This window comes from Astatotilapia calliptera, chromosome 1 (assembly GCF_964374335.1).
Source record: "Astatotilapia calliptera chromosome 1, fAstCal68.1, whole genome shotgun sequence".
Taxonomy (NCBI): Eukaryota; Metazoa; Chordata; class Actinopteri; order Cichliformes; family Cichlidae; genus Astatotilapia; species Astatotilapia calliptera.
In genome coordinates, this window is record NC_137422.1 from 8,841,024 (window position 1) to 8,863,515 (window position 22,492).

The 22,492-nt window shown below is 42.1% G+C and overlaps 1 protein-coding gene across 3 annotated transcripts in view; it reads right to left on the reverse strand.

Moving 5' to 3' along the window:
- lrp4 (low density lipoprotein receptor-related protein 4) overlaps nucleotides 1-22,492 on the reverse strand; it is a 107,191-nt gene that overhangs the window by 56,808 nt on the left and 27,891 nt on the right. For all 3 annotated transcript variants that reach the window (XM_026177903.2, XM_026177898.2, XM_080301789.1), the window contains exon 2: nucleotides 3,587-3,733. In XM_026177903.2, coding sequence (XP_026033688.2) covers nucleotides 3,587-3,733 — 147 coding nt within the window. The remainder of the gene's footprint in view (nucleotides 1-3,586; nucleotides 3,734-22,492) is intronic.

Below are 22,492 nucleotides of genomic sequence, written 5' to 3' on the forward strand. Positions count from 1 at the left end.
AGACACACAAGCTGAAACGTCAAGACTAGGCCAAGAAATATCTCAAGACTGGTTTTTCTAAGGTTTTATGGACTGATGAAATGAGAGTGAGTCTTGATGGGCCAGATGGATGGGCCCGTGGCTGGATTGGTAAAGGGCAGAGAGCTCCAGTCCGACTCAGATGCCAGCAAGGTGGAGGTGGAGTACTGGTTTGGGCTGGTATCATCAAAGATGAGCTTGTGGGGCCTTTTCGGGTTGAGGATGGAGTCAAGCTCAACTCCCAGTCCTACTGCCAGTTTCTGGAAGACACCTTCTTCAAGCAGTGGTACAGGAAGAAGTCTGCATCCTTCAAGAAAAACATGATTTTCATGCAGGACAATGCTCCATCACACGCGTCCAAGTACTCCACAGCGTGGCTGGCAAGAAAGGGTATGAAAGAAGAAAAACTAATGACATGGCCACCTTGTTCACCTGATCTGAACCCCATTGAGAACCTGTGGTCCATCATCAAATGTGAGATTTACAAGGAGGGAAAACAGTACACCTCTCTGAACAGTGTCAGGGAGGCTGTGGTTGCTGCTGCACGCAATGTTGATGGTGAACAGATCAAAACACTGACAGAATCCATGGATGGCAGGCTTTTGAGTGTCCTTGCAAAGAAAGGTGGCTATATTGGTCGCTGATTTGTTTTTGTTTTGTTTTTGAATGTCAGAAATGTATATTTGTGAATGTGGAGATGTTATATTGGTTTCACTGGTAAAAATAAATAATTGAATGGGTATATATTTGTTTTTTGTTAAGTTGCCTAATAATTATGCACAGTAATAGTCACCTGCACACAGATATCCCCCTAAAATAGCTAAAACTAAAAACAAACTAAAAACTTCTTCCAAAAACATTCAGCTTTGATATTAATGAGTTTTTTGGGTTCATTGAGAACATGGTTGTTGTTCAATAATAAAATTATTCCTCAAAAATACAGCTTGCCTAATAATTCTGCACTCCCTGTAGAGGCAGCGTTACATGACACATGAACACAAATACACGTGCAAACACTTGCTTCTAAGTGGCCTGCACTGTGGGGTTTTCAGCCACACAAAAATATGTTATTACATTTCAAAAAGTCGTTGAAATCTTACTTACTTGAGAAAATGCATAATTTAGTTAGCAGAACAATAATCTCAGAACTGGAAGACACTTTAAGACAAATATGCTCTTTATCTGAGGGAGTGAGTGTAAGCGCCTGTCTTTGATGAATGTACTCTCGTCTGATATTTGGAATACAGATCAGATTTCAATAAAGATGAAACAATAAATTTAATGTCAGAATTTGGGAGTTGTGATCGCTTAAAGCTGTACGACTTGCGGTGCTAGTGGAGACGCAGCCAATCAGGACGCATTCTTGTTAACACAACTCAACTATGTGTTATTTCAAAGTGTTCATTTAAGTAGGCAACTTTCCATGGATGTATGCGTTTCTTCCAGTTATCAAGCAGTTTGGACCAGTCGTACCGGCTTCAGCTGCTAGAGAAACTGAAGCAGGCTGAGCAGAGGTGCTAAATAAACTACAAATAACCTACACAAAGAAGGAGGAAATAGTATTATTGTAGGGTCTTTAACTTGCAATGTTGCGAATCTTGCAAAAGTGTGTTGTTGCTATAGAAATAAATTAGTGGCTATCCCAGCTGACATAGGTAGGCGTGGTACACCCTGGACAGGTCACTAATCTGTTGCAGTGCTAACACAACATGACTTAAGTAAAAGTCTAATAATTGTTAAGACTTGTTGCAGTGCCAAGGAGAAAATAGATTCTAAATATTATAAAGTATTCAGTGTTTCTAAACTATAAATACAGGCATATATCAAGGGAAAAAAGTGATACTTTGTTTCATGATTTGTAGTCTTCGCTGTTGGAAAACTGAACTGCATTAAGTTGATATGTGATGTGATCATTGATCTAGTGGATGCAGTAGCAAGAAGAAGCGGTGCGTTTGCTTGACAGTATCTACGGTTTTTAATGGCTGACTACTACAACAATACAAAATCTATGTGATATGAGAATTGCGATTATGATATTGACTGGACAGAATCCAAGAGAACCAGCGTGGAACTACAGAGCGGTGGAGCAGAGGATCGATCAGACAGTACTAATGGATTAGAAAGGTCCAGCTAGATGCTCTGATATCTGTCAGCTGCTTCCATGCGTCTCCTTAAATAAGTAACAAGATGCAGATCAATACACGGCAATCTGACACACTGAATATTCAACTGGCCAGAGATCAATAACGCCTCTCCCAACCTCTAACTAGCTTAATATGACAGAGGAAGACTGATGGAGAAAGCATATCAGCACATACACAAACACAACCACGCAGCTCTAAAGGAGGTTGGGGAAGTGTCAAATAAAAGGGCAGCTTGCTTTTTTCCGCTGTGAGCAGGCGAGGAGAAAGAAAAAGAGAAGACTCGCATTGACATTTCACACCAATACACCGGTGTTTAAAAAAAGAAAAAAATGCTGTGGAGATCTCCTCCACTTGACAAACTGACATGCTCTACAAGAGAATACTCCTGTCTGCCTCAGCTGCCAAGACTTCCCCTCCAGCCAAACTTCATCTGTTGCCAAAAGTCACTCAAGCATTTTTCTGCACGGGGCATACACCAAGCAGAGCGTCTGGCTCACAAGTACTACCCCACCTGACCAGTGACCCATTCACCGTTTCACCGGGTGATGATGGGATCCATATGGGTTCAATTACAGATTTTTTTTTACTTTTTATGGAGGGAAAAAAAGCCTCTGCCTGAGAACATTTCTACATTTATAGAAAAATTCAGAAGTCATCCAGTTATGTGAAATTAGTGCCAGAGACCTGCCAAGAACAACCAGAGTCTTGGTTAAGTGATGGGATTTTAATGCCTTGCTCATGGGGCTCATGCATAATATTCAGTCGGGAATAGCTGATTTACTCTTTAGAACCGCATCTGGCACGCTGGTTGATGTAACAGCTTAGAAAATTGATCTAGATTTAAATTAAACCTTTAAAAGGGAAATTACATTACAACAAATTACGTAAATACAAGTTCATTACAATGGAAAAAAGAAATGTTTTAAGAAAAGTATCAAAAATGTTCAAGTGCTCAAAGTATTGAGAATGTCTTTTTATTTCAATTAATTTAATAATCAGGTAAAAATCTTCTTCAGGTGCTTGTTAAGATTTCAGAAGTTTGGCTACCTAAGGAAAGCATTTGAGGAAAAAACATTTTATGGTAAGTATAAAAAAAATAACGCTTAACTTAAAAACCGACAGATTGTATAAAATATATTTGGCAAATTTACAGTGTCTTTGAAATGAAAAACTCAGAGGGACACACTTGGATTACTGTCACAGGCGACTTACTAAACATGCAGTGCTTTGACTTCAATGCCTCCTCATCAACAACCACGTGCCCATCAATGAGGTGAGTTTAACACGGTCATTGAGTCTTTATGCGATTTTATTTATCTGTTTCTTTTTCCTCCTCATGGTAGATGAATAAGCAGAGAGAGAAAAGAGAAACTGAGGATGATACCAACAGCAAAAAAAAAATAAAGTAAGAAACAAAGACTCACTGCATCCATCCTCGTCACTGTGGTCCCCGCAATCGTTGTCTCCGTCACACTGCCACTGGGCTGGGATGCAGGTACACTCCCCGAATGCACTGACCGCACACGTAAAGTGGTTCCTCCCACATGAGCACTCAGTGCTGCCCTGAACTCCTGCACACACACACGCACACACACACGAAGAGAAGATTAGAGTTTATCGCACATGCTCAGGTTAACTCAGGCACTGGAATTCATATTACCACAAAATGATTCTGCCAGATATACATAATAACTGTAAAATATTGAGACAGGGACTTTTATCCCTGCCCGTGACCTCCTGCTTTGTTTCTCGCTTTAATCTTGACACTCCTCAGCTGCTCCCTGCTTAGTATGTTGGATAAAAGCCTGAGAATGCCACAGTTTTTTGTTATAAACAAAAACACAGTTTCCTTCACTTTAATGTAATTTTCTGTTTCATAACTCTCAACAGTAAACTTTAACAGTAAACACAGTAAACTAGGACTCTGAATAGATTCAGTATAACCTTGCTTCTGAATTTTATGCTCTGATATCTGTCATATCTATTTTACAGAGTGATCGAAAGACTGTGCTGCTCATGTAAAAAGACGCTCCTTAGCTGCAGAAATAACAGAAGCACATCAGTGCCTTGGTATACACATACAGCACTGCAATGGTTAGTCACTCAGTTATTCAACACATACTGAATATATTTGTTGTTTTTAGTGTTTTAATATCCTTGATTTGGAAAAGGTTTCACGTGCAAATCTTTAGTCCTCCCTCTCACAAACCACTTTGATATAGAATAAAGTAAAATAAGCTAAAAGGGTCGTGTTATATCAAGTCAGCGAGGCCAAGCATCTCGAAGATTTTCAGCTCCCAAAATGACAGAGTAATTAAACTTTTCAAGGATGTGTGATTGTGCATTTGAAAAGCTGAGACCATCTCCTCTCAACACATATGCCTTACTGAAATATCTAAGCTATGTGGTGATGCAGAGGCCACGTGTTGCTTTCAGCTGAACTGGGCTTAATATGCGGGAGAGAGTCTCGGGGAGTAAAGTCTACTGTTAAGTTTAAAGTGAGCTAAACAACAACAAAACAAGCTACGATACACAGAAAGTCTGACTCATTTCAGCTCCTGAGAGCGATGATGTTTAGAACATCTGTATGTGTACACATGTCCTGTGGTGTTTCCAACTGAAATCCTCTGTGATAAGTAGGATGGGTGTCTTTTAAAAGCATCAACAAGTGACTGAGTAAATTTTCCCCCTGAAGTTTCTTCCTCAAAAAACAAAACAAAACCCCTGACAGTGAAATATGCATTGTTGTTGGACTGTACTGACACTAATGATTAACAAAGTGATTGATGAGTTCTGTGTGCTAAAAACTGATAATTTAGTCAATTTACTCATCTGACAGAGAAATCACTAAAATGTGACTAAAGACTGAAGTTTATTATGTTTAGGTTTTTCTTTTTAGGTCGACTATCAGTGAAATGAGCATGTTCTGAACTATTGAATCCCCATTCAGTGGACTGAGACAGCCTTCCAGTGTTTATGACCAATCTCTTGTAACAAGCTCAACTTTTATTGTTACAAAACATATGCTGTAAAAAGAGTAATAAATAAATATGCAAATAACATACGAGAAATGTAAATGTGAAATTTACATTTCTATTCAGAACACAATTGAACACTGAACTGTAATACCAAGCTAATATGTAGCATTACAGTATATACCGTGGCTTTTCTCTCAAGTCAGAGTTGAGTCTCCATCTTCAGTGCACCCAATTATACATTCCCTCAAATATCCCTGCGTAAATAAACACAAAACATCTAAAAGAGCAGGGGACAACATTATAGCAAACCAAGCAGGCGGTTGCTTCAATTGTGGAAACTTGCACACTGCCGAGTGCAAAAAACTTTTGCATATTTTTTGCAAAAAGGTGCAAAAGTTATACTTCAAATAATTTACTCATCAATATTTTTTTTCAGTTACATGGCATTTAGCTAGCTTACATTTAGTTAGCAATTTGCCAGTGTGACCGCTACAGCAATTTATCACAGCAGCCAGTTTATTTTTAGGGTGGTTACTGCAATGTTGAATACACCAGTGGTCCCACACACGAGTCAAAGAGAATGTCAAAGCTTGTATCTTGTGGCGGTCCAAGAAGGAAAAAGAATTATATTTACGGTACACTGAATGTAGACATGCTGATTCAGAACATTGTTAAGCACGGGAATAGGCGGTTTTATTAATATAGGCATACAGCAATTAAAATATTAAATAGTAATAACATTTTTATGAAAAAATAACATTGAAATACTAAAATAAAAATACAGTAGTAAGCAGATGACGGTATTATACTGTAAAGCTCAGAATCTACAAGTAAACTACAAAATAACCAATAAAATCTACACTGAACTTAAAAAAAGCAAAGAAAATTTTGATCTATAAAACATCTTCAATTTATCTCTGTTGCAACACGGTTGATTAGATGGATCGAATATAAATATCAGTTACTATCCTTTTATGTCATACACTGGGTATCTGTATACCAATAAACACTGGGTCTGATTTACTACCACAAAAAAGGAAAAGAAGGAAGAAAAAAAAGACACCACATCTTCAGACACATCACAGCAAACCATAACCAGGGGAGGAAATAAATAAAGGTTTCCCGTTTTGCTCTCACTTTGAAGCCCATTAATGGCCATCTGTGCGTGTGTGTGTGTGTGTGTGTGTGTGTGTGTGTGTGTGTGTGTGTGTGCGCGCGCGCGTGTGCGCGTATGTACACGTCTGTTTTGCTGAAGCTGGCCTGCCGCAACAAACCCAAAGTTTCTTGGAGCACGCATACGAATGTGTGTGCGTATGTGTGTGTGTGGTTCCTGGCCTCCTCACAAAGGCATCAGTCAACCCAGGAGGGCCTGGCAGAGAGAGCTCAGTAACCTTCAGATCCCTCCCACAGCACTAAATTAATGGCCTCTTTCTTTTCATTTCCCTCTCTCCCTTTCTTTCGCCTCATTCTTGTCTTTCCATCATCTCCTCTTCACACTTTCCCCTCAGATACCTCCATTATTCCCCCCTCTTCCTTACCCTCTGCTAGACAACTCTTCATTTACATCCTGTTACATTTGTTTTCATTTTCATGAATGCTCTATAATTCCTACAGTCCTCAGACCCTAGGAGTGGGACATTTACTCTCAGAAAAAAACAAAATGGGGCTATCAAAGACAGACTACCTGTCTGCTGGACAGACTGGGGTCTGAAACTCCCCGTGTTAAACTTTTCAGGTTGACACGGATCACTTATATTGGCTTTGTAGCGTTAAGCTTATGCGTATTTTACTCAGATGTGAGTGTGGGCTTGTACTGAGCTAAATTAAAGTGTGCGAGCTGGAGCAGAAGTCTTGTCAACATGAAACCACATCACAGGCCGCACATTTGTCAAACATACTTTGAAAAGCATAGGTCACTGGCTTCAACCGCAGCCAAAGAAACTTATTGACTATAGCAGGAAGCAATCAACCACACTGTCTTACACAGTCTCACATATTTCCAACCGTTTAGATCAGGGGTGGGCAATCTCAGTCCATGAGGGCCAGTGTCCCTGCAGGTTTTAGATCTCACCTTGGGTCAACACACCTGAATCACATGATTAGTTCGTTACCAGGCCTCTGGAGAACTTCAGGACATGTTGAGGAGCTAATTTAGCCATTTAAATCAGCTGTGTTGGTTCGAGGACACATCTAAAACCTGCAGGGACACCGGCCCTCGTGGACTGAGATTGCCCACCCCTGGCTTAGATGGTGTGGCAGTCTAGAAAATGTTCAGATACAGACACAGTAACATCATCAATATTTCAGTGTCAGACTGGACAAAAACTGCCTGTAGACTGAAAGAGTTCTGGTGAAGGAAAGACTGTATCACATGTTCCTGTAATATAAGAGCCGTTGTTTTACAATGTTGCCAACACTATGTCACAAACAAAAAGTCACACTGCTGAGGTGTAGCAAATGTGCTTTATGGTACTAATACCCTTGACACACAAAGCTATCAAACCAGAAAATCAAGTCATCTAATGTTCATCCTGTGAACTGATGTGAACATGGAGCAAAATGGAAAAAATAAAATCTTAAGGGTTAAATGCCAGTAAATACAGCAAACGTTCGTGTAACCCCGTCAGTGAAAGTAATCACAACTTTAAAACCAAAAATGTATGAAGCGAAGAAGATGCCGATGTTCCTCGATGAGGCTTATGATGACGGGTAAATGCTCGGTCAGAGGGCATACAAAAAGACATTTATACCGTCTATAATGAGAGGGTGAACCTAGCAGGAAAATAAAGAGGGAATCATCACCCCTAGATTGTTATGTAAGGCTGCAGACAAAAAAAAAGTAACAAAACAAACACAAACACTATGCAGCAGCCAGGCCTAGCAGGCCGGTGCTTTCAAGAGCGCCAGCATGACAAGCCTCTGATGAATCACACAGATAGCAGATCACAAGCTGGGCTGTTTTCTAAAGACAGAGGATCACTTTGAGTTGTAAGCACAAGTTTAGCAACAATACATCATCTGAATAAAGGCTGAGGAGCACGTACAGTATAATCACCTGAAATGTGAGTTTGGAAAACTGATAGCAACAAGTTTCAGACACAGAAAGCTCCAAAACCAGTATCAACTTTTTTTAAGGGAAATTCCTTGATATTATCAAACTTGTAGACTTTCAAAAGGTTTCCAACAAAGAGAATCTGGATTGTGACTGTGATTGTGTGGGTGATTGTGAGTGTGTGTGTGTAGCAGAAGCTTTGCTTTGTTTAGTGTTACTCAAGGATAGATGTTGGTCTAAATGTACATGTAGATATTTTTAAGCTATATCCCGCTCTGTGGATTGGTTTGACAGTCATTTTTGAGCAGAGACACAGATAATTAATCTCTCCCATCACCTGCTGCTGGTAGAGCCCAGTGTGTGAGTTGTGACTCAGGAAAGAAAAAAAAAAAAAAAAAGACCTCAGGCAGAGAAAAAGAAACCAAAGACCACCAAAGATCCTCCACTGCCGGTCACTATGGCCTTACACTGTCTAAACAGGCCTGGTATGGAACAAGACAGGTGGTCCCCAAAAAGGTAAACACAGACAAAATCCCACAAACCAACGTGGATGCCATGTTTAAACCCAGACCCACCTACAGCAAGGACCGAGCCGGAAGCTGGGGTGGCGCGAGAGCCTCAGATCTAACCAGGTGGTATATTCAAGCTATGTTTCACCATTTTACAATTTGCTGTTGTTAAATAGCTCAATGACGAGTGTGAAGTGTTGAAGAGAGAGCAGTTGGGCCAAAACACACAATGGTAACTCTGGCCTGGAGAGCGGGTGGCCACATGCTTTGAACAATGTCAAAAGGCTGCCAGTTAATTAGGCGTGGACCTCCCTGGAGTCTACCTGGAGGGTCGGCGCGGTATCTTTTTTGCAGTGCGCGAGTGCGTGGCTGTAAAAAAGTGATAAGCAGGAAATTGGGTTTGGGCAGAGGGATGGGGGTTGGTGGGGGTGAATCATCTGATGCAGAGTATAGGAGGGGAGCGCACAAGGAAGGAGTCCGGCCTTTTGTGTGCGTCTTCTGTTCTTCCTGCCACCCTTCGGCTGCTGGTGCCGCGCTGTAAAAGCACAGCTTAAGAGAGAAACAGCTGCGACTCAGCGTGTCAGCAACTGTTCAGCCCGAACCATCCAAAACCGGCCACATTCATGCAGCACTGCGCAGCGCTGCATACTGAGAATGGACACAACTGGCGTCCCGGCTTGCTGTCGGCCAACAGCGTCCAGCATTCGTCACTCCTCGCCGCGTGAGACTGCGGACAGAATGAGACGCCTGACTGCTTGCATACACGGAAAAGCTGTTCACCTGCAGTGGTTCTCATTCATGACTGACAGAGAACAAGAGAGCTGCAATGCTGTTTTGGCTTCCTGAGGGAGACAAACTTCATTATCAGTATATTCGGATTTTCCTAGGCCTAAATGACCCATCCTTAGTACACAGTAATATTTCTGCAGTAAGTAATCTTTTTTTCTAGCATATACAAGCTTATCCGAGTTTTAATTTCATCCCATTTCAATCCCATCTTCTATTTAAATTGGCTTTATATCCCAATACAAAAGTGTCTGAAAGAACATAAATCAAATTTACACGCTCTACAGATTCAACCAGATGGTTATTACCTTTAAAAGAAAAAAAATCTGAATGTCTATAATTTGATAATCTGTGAACAAGACAAGATCAGAGCAGAAAAGTACCGTAGTTTTCGGGTCATAAGCCGCTACTTTTCCCCACACTGTGAACACTGTGGCTTATACTGATGTGCGGCTAATGCATTTTTTTTCCATGCGGCCAAAAACATTTTGCCTGGTAACAGTAGAGCAATAAAATTGATAAGTAGTATATATACGGTATATATTTTTACCGGTTGTTAAGAGACGTTGTAATGTTGTTTGTGCACTGTTGCGTAAAAAAACATAAGCAACATAATTTGTGTGTTAAGTATACGTATGTATCAGTAAAGGTAGCCGTGTTACAGGCGCTGTTCGAGGAAAAAAAGCATTTTTTGTATGTTACCATAACGTTTATGTTACCTTACGGATTAAATTAAATGTTAAAAATCCTCACGTGTAATATTTCTGTGTAAATATCTCATATTACGAGTGAAACGCATACGGCTTAAAATCCGGTGCGGCCTGTACAAGTACAAAATTGATTTTCTTTCTAAAATTAGAGCATGCGGCTTTTAATCAGGTACGCTCTGCAGTCCGGGAATTACGGTAATATTTGCTGCTAGAAAGCGTTGTTTCTTTTCCCACCTTTCTGCAAAAGGAAAGCTTCTTCAGTACAACAGATTGGTCGAGCTGTTACAGGGTGTCACGCAGACAATCAATTCAGCTTCTTCCTGCCCATGTGATGATAGTAAATCAGATAACAGCTGCACTTTCAGCTCCGCTTTGGTCTCATCCACTTTTCTGGCTATCTGGTAACTTTCCGCCGTCTGGTCTGGGACAGGTGGCTCATACTTTTTGTTTTCTGCGGCCGCTGCTGAAAACACAGCCGATGACAGTGGTGAAACTGAACCGCACATTAAATGGCCCGTAAAACCAAAACAATACACTTAAAAAGTTCAAAATGGTCCATAAAGACTTGATGATCATTCTCAGAGGATTTATTACCTTTCAGTTTTTAGACTCATAGAAAGAAATCGATTAGTGGTGCATTTATGAATATAAACTGCGTACCTCAGGCTATGAGCCCTTTCTCGTGATCTGGATCTCTCTCTTTCACGGCATATGGAAGCTGTAAAGCTGCTACCAACACTCAAAGAACACATTCACTGAATTCTCTGTGGTCACCATGGCTCCGGGTTATGCTGACCTGGCTTCATGATGCCGAACAGCTCATCATCCCTGCCAGTACCTCTCCTTAACATCGGCTCATCTCCACCTACTAATTTGCCGACTGTAGGTCAGACCGCCCTGATGTGGCAAGCCGTAACCACAGCAACACATGTTGAACCGTGCTGGGGAAAGGAAAAAACAAGTGTGGGGAACAACATGTTTGAGAAGTCATATATATGCAAAGCTTTATAAGCTTAAAATGCTGTCAACATCCAGTTTGTGCACTCGAGTATGTAAACAAAGTAGCAGACAAACAAGCTTAGAGCTGACGTCAAATCTTTCTGGACAGCTCCGTCATCACCAGCTCATCCTCCTGGTTTGCTCAGTAACACGCGCACACACACACACACACACACACGCACACACACACACACACACACGCGCGCACACACGCACACACACGCGCACACACACGCGCACAGAGACAGGCAGGACTGTCTGAAAACGAGGCAGTTGGTCCAGCAGCGGGGTTCTTTTCGCGCCTGCTCATCTCAGACTTTCATTAATAACACCAGTCTTATCACACTGCAGCTCTCAGTCACTTTTTTATAACATAACTCAGCAAGAGGGTGTGTGTGTGTGTGTGTGTGTGTGTGTGTGTGTGTGTGTGTGTGTGTGTGTGTGTGTGTGTGTGTGTGTGTGTGTACACTTAGCCAATCATTGCCTAATAACTACATGTCACCTAAAAGCATGTGGGTGGATACTGTCCTTCATTCCCATAAAATGAACCAATTCAACTTAATGACACACACAGTGAACATTACCCTGTTGCCGGTGAAGTTTTATAAATTAAAGGCTATAGAGGGAAGCTGTGTACAGTACATTCACCCACAAACACACACACACAGACAGTGTCATGCAAGGCCAGTCGGCAGTCTCCCTCTGAAGTCACTTCAAAGATAACTCTCTTGGCCAGGGATGAGTGGACGGCCGCTGAACAGGCATGTGAGTGGACATGAGGTGGGGGAGGATACATGTAAGTTTGTTTTCTTCGCTGAAAAAGAGAAAAGGAGATTTCCTTTTACAGGGAGTGTGCGCAGTACTATACATTTCATTTTCTGAGGCTGAAACCGTACTGTGAGGACTCCGGCTGCTCGGCACTGCACTTATGTGGTTTGGGGTCCCAATAACTGTGTGCATGCGTTCATATATCATGTGTTATGTACAGGATTTGAATGACATAAGGATTCAGTGCAGTAATCAAAGCAAAAACACTTGAAAAATCCATCAGGACAACCTCCATTTCCTTCACTACAAAGATGTTTTTGAGGCTTGATGGGAAACCGGATGAGAGTTTCTCCACAAGGGTGACACACGTGTGCTGAAAGGAGTTGACGGTGATAATGAAGCCGTTGCACAGAATGGTGGAAACACAGGCAAGGCAGAAGAAGAGCTGCAGGTCTGACAGTTGTAGGCCTGTGTGGGAGGACTCCTGTGGTGTTTTTATGAAGAGTGGGTGAGAAAGCAACAGTGTTGTGTGTGGAGTCATAGAGGAGGGCAAAGACACAGAGAGTGAAAATCTGGTTGGCTTGTTTAAAAGCAGCAGTGTGAACAATTCCGCTGAGATGAAAAGGTTGCACAAAAGAAAGGGCACTTGCAGTGCTTTCAAATAATTGAAATCATATAAAAAGATGCTCCTGTGGAAATAACAATCAATAATTGCTGCCTGTCTCTCATTGGATGCCATCTCCACCAGCAGCTAGCGACAATAGTTTTGTTCTCCTCTGCAGCCGGGGTCAGCTCTGAGGAACCCCTCGTGAAGTCGTTCAGCAGTTGCAATCCAAGCTGGTGCAGGTGGAGCACATCAAGTCAGAGGATGAGAGAAACTACAGAGAAGGGCCAAGGCTAGCTACATAGGAGCAACTGAACCTTCAAAATAAAAGCAAGAGGCAGTATCCACTAGTAGACCAATCATGCAGGTTTTCATTCTCAGAAAATGGAGGGGGGGGGGGGGGGGGGGGGGGGGGGGTTAATGAGAGGTTAAATATACCTGGAAAAGTATAATCAATAATTTTCTGGCACTAAATGACAGGTTTGAAGAAAAGGTTCAGCAGTTTCTCACGTCTACAGATTAAAGAGCATCGCTGCAGTTAGAGTGAGAGCATAAAATCGTGTCGTGGCTTTAGCACCGATAGGACTGTTTGAATGTGCGTGCGTCTGTGCATGTGTGCATGCATGTGTCAAGTCCGACAGTGTAAACACAGCAGAGCTCTGAGCTCTGTCTCTGGCTGTGAACGCTGCACTTGCTGGGTAATGTGCTGAGCTAGCACTTGGTGTCCAAGCCTGCTCTAATCCACAGATTGACTCTTTGGCCAACTGACATGCCCCCCTCTTCCCATTGTCTCACACACACACACACACACACACACACACACACACACACACACACACACACACACACACACAATTCAAATCATACTCATTCCAAACACCAAAATCCCCCAACAGGGGCCTCTGCCAGTGATTCACAGGTCACAGCATCAAATGAGCCCCCCTTTCCTTCCTGAGAAGAGTTCCATTTGCTAGCCGGGGTTCAATTTTTAATAGCCATTCCAGTATATATGTGGTTTTCCACTAATCATTATATGTAGAGGTCCTCCCTACAGGCCTCTGAGTTGGCATTATTACCAGTGTTCATTAGTCAATTCAACAGTTAATCAACTGAAATATTTTAATGATCATGGCTCCTGAGTACCCACAGCATTTTAAACTGGTAGCCTTCAAGCCATTGGCTGGCTAAAGAACTAGGGTTTGATGGTTAAGAAAATAGTAACCCTTCTTCAGTACCAGTTTCACAGCTCTCCTGACAAAGTTCAAAGATTGGACTCTGGCAGCGTGAGGAATTTTTCAGTACTATATTACATCTGTCAGGTGAAAAACAGTACACCAAGTTGTGAAACTCGCTAAATATTTGCGGAATGGCAACTGAAGCCAAGACGAGATAAGACAGGACGTCAGGGCCAAAATCTGGCCCTGAGGGGAACAGAATGACATCCGGCCAGTGCTGTGTTCATGGTGCATACATTACTACTCAAAACAAAATTTAACAGAATAACAAATCTATACCAAAATCTGAAAAAACAAACAAACAAAAAAAAAATGCCCTGAAGCTAAACCAAGTGATCCACTTTCCATGTTTCCAGCCGATAGAAGCGGCAGACCCTACTTAGCTCAAATCAAAATAGCTGAACCCACCGTTGTAGGTAATCCAGAGTATAGGCAGAATATACTCAGATATGCGGACGACGTAAAATGGCTGTCTAAAGTCTGAAAACTCTCAGCAGAAGTTTTACATATTTTTATTTCTGCTTGTATGCAACGAGATCACATCCAATCCAGTGGAGTCAGTTTCTTTGCGCTACACGAGTTGCCTGGAGAAAAACACCTGATCTTCACCCTTCTGTGCAACACCCCCAATTCATCAAACTGTACACGCAGATCATATTTTACCCATGCCCCATTTAATTCTGCCGCTGCACACATCAGAGCACCTGAATAAATTACACATGTAGCCAGTGCCAGCTAATTTTGTCATCTGTACAAACATTCATTTGAGATGTGTAACGCACCAAACAAGCACAGCACTCTCTCGAACAGACTTCAAGGCAGTGCCTCATGCCAGATCAGTATTAGCAGCTCAGTTCTGTCCATGTCTGTGAATGTGAACTCACACTGAAGGGATAAGTGTAATAAGAGGAGATTATTCCATGTGGGCAAGCTGTAACTCACTTTATGGGCTTTGACTGGATGAGGAGAGCAGGCGCTGGGGTCCAGCTCTGTAATATCCAGTTATAAACTGACGCAGCATGAAGGGCTCCACTAACCTCCCCCACACTGGCACCAGAGCCTCTATGATGTTAACATTTGGGATTTGGGGCAAAAATTGGGCTTGTAAAATTTCAGATCTCCGAGTGAGAGTTTGCCAGACTCCGTAAATTCAACTCTTTGTTTTCTACATCACTCCAGTGGTCGGCCATTAAAGTGAGCTGCCATATTAGGAGGCTTCAAACAAAGACACACATGTAAAAGACACTTATTTCTGGGCAAGACTCAGTCTGGCAATTAAATCTCTGATTACCAGTCATACTAGTCAACACAGATTTGAAAACAGCTGGACTCCCCCCCCCCCCCCCCATCCAAGAAAATAACACTATCCATGGTTTTATTACACAATAAATCAATGCTCTTATTTTGAAAGTTTAGTTCAGTAAACATAGGCCCTTCCCGTTGCACATTGCCATACTGGCAGGCTAACCAGTGGTGGTTCTAGATATCATTCAGCGTCTGCGCCAGCCAATGAAATCTCTAGTTATTAGTGAAATAAAGAGTTTGATGTAAACTAGACAGACTAAGTAAAAATCATACTCTCACTAGGTAGGCCAAAAATTTGTTGACAATATCGGCGATTCTCTGAATATCATTTGGATTTACGGCTGTTTGATATAACGATATATATCAGATGATATATCGTTTCATTTTACACTATCGTTTGTTTCGTGGTGTTGCAAAATAAACTGTTTACGGCAATATTTTTTCATCGTTTTGATGGTCACTGTAGTGGCTATATTAATTTCTCTCTCTTTCTCTTATATTTAATATAACCACACCACAGACGGACAAGCGTCTGTTTTTATGCGTTGTCGTTAGCAACAACGACGGTAAAGGTTTTTCCCCACAGCATGCCGTGTAATAAATACTCACAAACAGTGGCCATTAAACTTATGTCTAAAAATGTATAGTTTCATGCATCAGTTAAAACACTCGACTCCAGGTACATGACGCCCAGCTGGAAACACTTCACGCAAGTCAAGCTGCCCGAGATTCACAGAATTTACAGAAAATGTTAAATTTTTGTGATTTATATCGTTATCGGGAAGTAGAGCTGGGCGATAGAACGATAACGATATGTATCGCGATATAACTTTTACTCGATAGAGAAATTAAGCTATCGCGATAGACCTCGCCGCTCTTGTCCTCTTAAAAAAAAAAAAAAAAAAAAGGTCAGCCAATCCAAATTAAGTAGCGCAGAGCCGAACCAATCACAGCCGCAGCGTCACGTCGCGTGACTTGTTACGTACAGCACAAGTGCCAAGCCGCACGTGTGTTTGTTTGGGAAGCAGCCAGCGGGTAATGGAGCCAGCGCGTAATGGAGGAAATGAGTGTGCCGACTAGAAAAATCAACCGAGCGTGACCGAAGAGAAAACAGATGATGGTTCCAATGCCGGAGAGATTGTCGAACAGAAGAGCCATAGAAGTTCCGTAGTGTGAAGGTATTTCGGCTATTTCAAGTCTGACAAAAAACAGAGTAGCGTGCACTGTAAATTGTGCCGAAAGCAAGTCTGGAAATACAATAAACTGGTGCATGCGTCACACTGTGCGCCACGTTATTGTTTCGGTGAAATGAATTTCTACAATACTGTTACTGTTAATTCTACTCTCTGCAGTGTTTAAATGCTTACATATACACACAGTTAGTCCCTCCACACATACGACTCGGTTCTGCTTCTATGCCCCAGCTTTGTTTACTTTTTCCCACCGAGGCTTCTAGACTTCTGATTGGCCAACATTTCTGCACGGTTAGGAATCTAGCGCCACCTGCTGCTTTGGCATGTTCATAGCAGCGTTTTCCTTCATTTCTGCCTTTTATGTGTGGACGGGATTATTTTTTAAAACGAAAACGGAAAATCTCCGTTTTCAAAAATACCCGTGTACGTGTGGACGTAGCCTCAGTCTCTGACTGGAAGCGCTAATTCGTCATTCGGCTTTTGTCAGACTAAAGTAACTGTTAAAACTGTTTGAAAAGCTCAGCTATACAACAAGGAGAGATTGAGAATTTCCTTTTAGTTCTCAGTTTATTTGATATTGACAAAAGTTAGTCAGTTTTGTCTGTTCTTCTGTAAAACAAACTAAGATTTATTTTTAGAATTAATATTTTGTTTCTAAGTGGAATTGACAATTTAGTCTGTTTCGTTTGTCCTATTTTGAAACTTAAACGCTTTAGCGGCTGCCTTTTGTGTAGTTTGCAATATTTGCCTTTATTTATCTGAAAAAGTCTCATGTTCCTTAAGTACATCTACCCTGTTGAACTTATTATGGGAAATAAATATTTAAATAAAAACAAGCTGCTGATTATTTCACATTTTATTTGTGAGCAACGGCACATTTAAATCTTACAAATATAGTTATTTGGCTTATATCGTGATAGATATCGTTATCGCCTGAAATGAAAAAAACATATCGTGATATGAAAAAATCTCATATCGCCCAGCTCTATCGGGAAGATAGATGTCTTATATCAGGATATGAGATTTTGGTCATATCGCACAGCCCTATTTGGATTCATTTTCTATCCTCCTCTTCTCCAATGAAGAAGATCTTAAATGTTTAGAAACCTTGTAGGACAGCCACCCTGGACCCTACGGGACAACAAACCCCTGAAGCATTCCAGAGGCGGTGGGAGAGCGGAGAGTTTTTTAGGGCGATGGGGGTGGAGGGATGTTAAATTGGTGACTTGGAAGGCAGAGGCTTTCCAGAAGCGAAGCGGACAACCTGTGGTTGGGGTTGAATTCTTTCCCTCTCTGGCTCCTTTTAGAAAAGAGGAGAAAACAGCAAACACAGACCCCTCCATTCACAGTAATTTATCCCTATGACCAGGCCTTCTTTACCGGCAGCAATAGCCCCCTTCCGGGGCTGCCCAGCAGGATGCCTGCGAGTGGCGTGTGAAACTCTCCTGTCTCCTTCAGCTCAAAAGGGAAGGATGAACAATGGCCCTCGCCAGGCACTGGCTCTGAACAATCCCTCACTCTGCTTCACTCTCTGCTTTACTTTCTCTGTCTCTAAAAGCAACCACAAGCTATTCCTCTCAGAGCACACATTCCTTTATCCATCCAATATACTGTCCATCAGAGGCTGGTTCCTGTTACCTGAAAGTCCTCGCCTGCATTTATCCCATCCACTTGTCTTTGCCTCAAACTTTATCATCGCTCTTGTTGGTTAACACACAGAGACACACTGTGTATCAACATGAAAGGCAGCAAGAAGCTCCCCACATTTTTCGGGGTTCTCAGGACCTCATGTGACCCTCCCACTAACCCAATCATCAAAACGTGGGCAGCTCACCATCGCTGTGCCTTAGCCCAACCATCTTTCCACCTTTGAATAAAGCCCTGCTGGATCTTTCCAGCCTGAAGGCGTTTGGATCTGACTCAGAGAGCGAGTGAACAAAGCAATTATTGGTTTGATCAGAAGCATATTTGCCTGAGACGAAATTACGACTGATTTTGATTTACTGTACCCCATGTGAGATTTCCACAACACATGGAACCCAACAGTGAAAACAAAGAAAATGAGTGTGGACAGTGAGGCAGCTTTGTGCCATTACAATAAACGCCACAGCAAGTCTTTCTCCCCAAGGCCGAGGATGTTAGCGAGTAAGCTGGGCCTCTGCGAAACATGTGGCTCATCACTTCATAGGGCGACTGTCCAACTGGCTCCAGGCTGAGAAACAGGCAAACTGCATGTCAGTCTGATCAATCAAAAAGAAAAAGAAGTGTTTCTGAACCCCTCTGTGGGAGCCAGCAGTTGGGGGAAAGAAATGTGGACAGTTTCCCGACAGAAAAGCGCCTCAGAAACAATCTGCACAACTATTGCGGGAAGCCATTTTCTCCCCAGCACTCAACCATTCACCAGCGGCTCCTACAGAGCTATTGAGCATTCACCAGGCACCTCCACATCCCCGACAAGCGCAACAAAAAGCATTTTAAAGTAACACTCCCCGCAGTTCCCACACTATTTCACCTGTCAAATGCTTACAAAACAGTCGAGGAAGGCCAAATTCTCCTCAGGGGCACTACAGCGCACCTCTTGCCAACCTCAGCCCCACTAAAGATGTTGTTACTTCTCCTAAAGAAAGAATACACAATAAATCTTTCCCACCTACTATCACGAACAACTATTCTGAGCCTCAAGGCCCAGACGGGACCTTGCACCTTGACAAGCATCACCTAAAGTAGAACAGGAAACCTAAAGAAAGCATTTCCTCATGGAGCCAGACTGTCAGCGCTCAGAGAAAAAAAAAGGATGAGTCATCTTGGGAATGATGCTCAGGAAATCAATAGAAACCAATTGTCTGTTTGAGGAAGGAGACAACAGAAAAAGGCAAAGAGAGGGCAGTGCTAGAAATTTGTTGTTGTGTTGTAGGAAATTAGAGGCATCTGCAGAGTCAGAACCTTGACCAGCTGACTGATCTTAAACTAGAAAGATATCAGGGTCTGACAGAGAGAGTAAGAGAAACTGTTGGCATCAATCATTTACTCGAGCCTTCATTCGGAATTCATAAGAACACAGCTCTGCAGGCGAAGGGTGGCGATGATACAGTCAGCTTCCAATTCAAAGGCGGTGTTGCCCTGCACGGAACAAACGGATTACTCCTATGGGCATGAAAAGGGATCATCAGAGAGAGAAAACTATGGTTATGGAGTTTTAACTTCTTAACTCAAACGCATTGTTCAACTTTTCAATGCAAATAGTCAAATGCACATATTGGAACCCTAATGTCTAAGAAATCATCTGAGGCAGCTGTATGTTATGTTATTCGTTTACCTCACTGGTCACAGCTTCTCAGTAAATGTGCAGCCCTCAATTTAACACTGATAGCAAAACTCCCACTGATGATACTTTTTTTTTTCCAATTTTCCACTGTGTGTGTAGGATGGAGAGGTACAGCTTCACTTAAGCTAATTATAGACATCTCTAACTGGTTTTGTTGCTATGCTGTGCATGTTCCATTTTCTGCGTAGCAGGAATGCGAAAGCACTTGATGTCTATAAACTAGAAGATGCAGAGGTTATTTAATAATAAGGTTTAATAATGTTGTTTTGAAACAAGGTATTCAGCGTCTGTCCTAATTCATGCCACCAGAGCATTCTACAGCACGACAGTTCGGATTAACTCCGGGAGGGAAAGTTGAACATGACAGAAAGCTTTTCACGCGTCTGGAAGGAGAAATGACAGCAGCCCACTCCGCTGCCCTAATAAACCTCCTGTTTAAAGAGACGACACAAATATTTGCTTTGTCAGTCTGCGGCGCTTAACCTGCCACAGCCTTCACATCACACTGCAGTGAAGATGCGAGTTATGGATCCCCTGAGGTTGGAGAATAATTATGCAACTGCACGATAACAACTGTCAATAGAGCATCAACCCCCATCAGAAAGCGAAAGAACAATGCCCATCAGAGTCCTGGTTTGTAGATGCTGCAGTCATCAAATTAGAACCTGATCCTATTTTTCGATTTTAGCTCCCCACCTTGATCAACAATAAAAGCTAAAACAATGAGGGGATTTCGTGTCCCAAGCCGTTCTCCGTCATTTAATATCTGCCTTGGAAGCTGTGGTCCTATTTTAGACTCTCATAAAAGCAAAATTTGGATGTAACTCAATAAATGTTAATTTGGCCCGGGGCATTTCAGAAAATGAAGACATCAATCTTCATGCAGCAGCCCCCCCACACACACACACACACACCACCCCCAAAGACCCAAAAACAGCAGCAGTATAATGAAAGCGAGAGAGAGGAAATAACACAAGAGGAGAGTTTTATCAACATCACTCTTGTTTTAAAAGTCCAGGCCCTCTGTACACTTTTATTAAATCCATCTTTCAGGATGACAGGAAAAGCGGAAATGTCATAACGGGCCAAATCGCTAAACACAGATCCAATGAGGCAAAAAAGGAAACATTTACAAAATGTTTTAAACAGAGAAATGGTTTTGGCAAATCTATTTGGAGTAGGAAATCAAGACAACAAGACAAATATAGCTAAAGCTTTTTTTACCTGATATAACCCAAGTGATAAAGACCTACTTTATGTAACTGGATCTAAAGCTGGGTGGTTTTGGCTCTTTACAGAGGGTTTGTGGTTTGATCCCTGGCTGTATCCTTGAGCAAGATACTAAACCCTGATTGGCTCTGCAATGTATTCATCAGTGCGAATGTTAAACATGTTAATATGTAGAAAAAAAGTGCCATGTCCCCACATCAATGACAGAGTGACACAAAGTGTTTACATTCCCTAACACTGACACAAGCCCAAACACGCCTGAGAGCAAAAGCCACGTGCAAACCTCCGCTGACAATTTAGTGCTTAAAGATGGAGATCACTTCCATGTTATTGAAGTGATTTGGCAACAAAAGGTAAAAACCCCCAACAGCAGCGCAGCACAATACTTTCCAAAATATCCAAGAAAGCTGTTCCTGCTGAAGATGGAAACAACAAAACTTGTTTCACTCCTCCAGGCACAAAAAACACACTAGAGTAGAACCAGGCTGTGACGGCACGTGAGGAAGGAGGAAATGCCAACGGCTGGTGATGTGGGACCCAAATATAAACAAATGACCTGACCAGACATCACTGGAGCACCTGATAGATGCCCTCTATCTGACAGGAAGAGCAAATAGTGGATGCTAGTTACCAGTTCGGTTACATGGTGGAAAAGGAGCACTCTCAGCAGCTCAAGCCAGGATATAGAATTCCAGGTAAAAAATATTTTACAGTTTTACAATGTGACAACACAGGTCCACCCTAAATCATACCCCACTTTATCATCCTGGTGGACACTAATGCCAAGTGTAAAATACAAAATGAAGAGCATGTTGAACACAAAAACACCTGAAACTGAGGCTATAAAGCCACTAGGAAAGTGTTTACTAAGGTCATAGATTTAGGCAGCAGAGTCCCATACACTTTTATTTAACCAAACTTCATCAAGCAATCAGAGGATCTGCCCCACACTGGTCATAAGAAAGAAAATACAGGTTTAACACATTTTTCACTGGATATATATATAGAAGTAATACTAAAAAAATCTGTTAGGTGCTAATGAATTCAGAACACTGATTTGAGTCCCAGCTGATCTTTTGCTATTTTCATGCAAAGCAAAATATTTTCCCATGAGCCCTAGCTGCAAGACGAGAAGTTAAAGGTCAATCTTCCTCATTTTATTTTTACTGTATTTGCACTGTGAGCCCGACAAGTCTGTCTTGCCGTCTTGACATGTCTCACTTTAGATCCATTTGTTTTGGGCTTAGCCATAACAAAAACCTGAGAGACAGCCTGCCTTTCGGACAAATGGACTGACGGCATAATATTTTACTCTTAGTACAGAGTGGATCGTTCTCCCGACACATACATGCCTCAATTATCCGCTCTGCTCTGTACTTGCCACACCTCCATCTCACTGTCCTGAATTTCCTTATTGGTGCCACAGCTCCTTCCCACCAGTCCTCTTCTTTCTTCCTCCCTCCTTCTTATACCGTCTCTATGCTCCCTCTGAAGCTCTTCCCACAAGTATGTTATCGGTCCTGACTGATTTCAGACACCCTTGATTAAAAGAACGGCCCTGTCTGGGCCACTTTGACTCACACACACACCATGCAGGCAGAAGACCGGCAGAAGAAAGAGACGCTGCCCAAGGTCT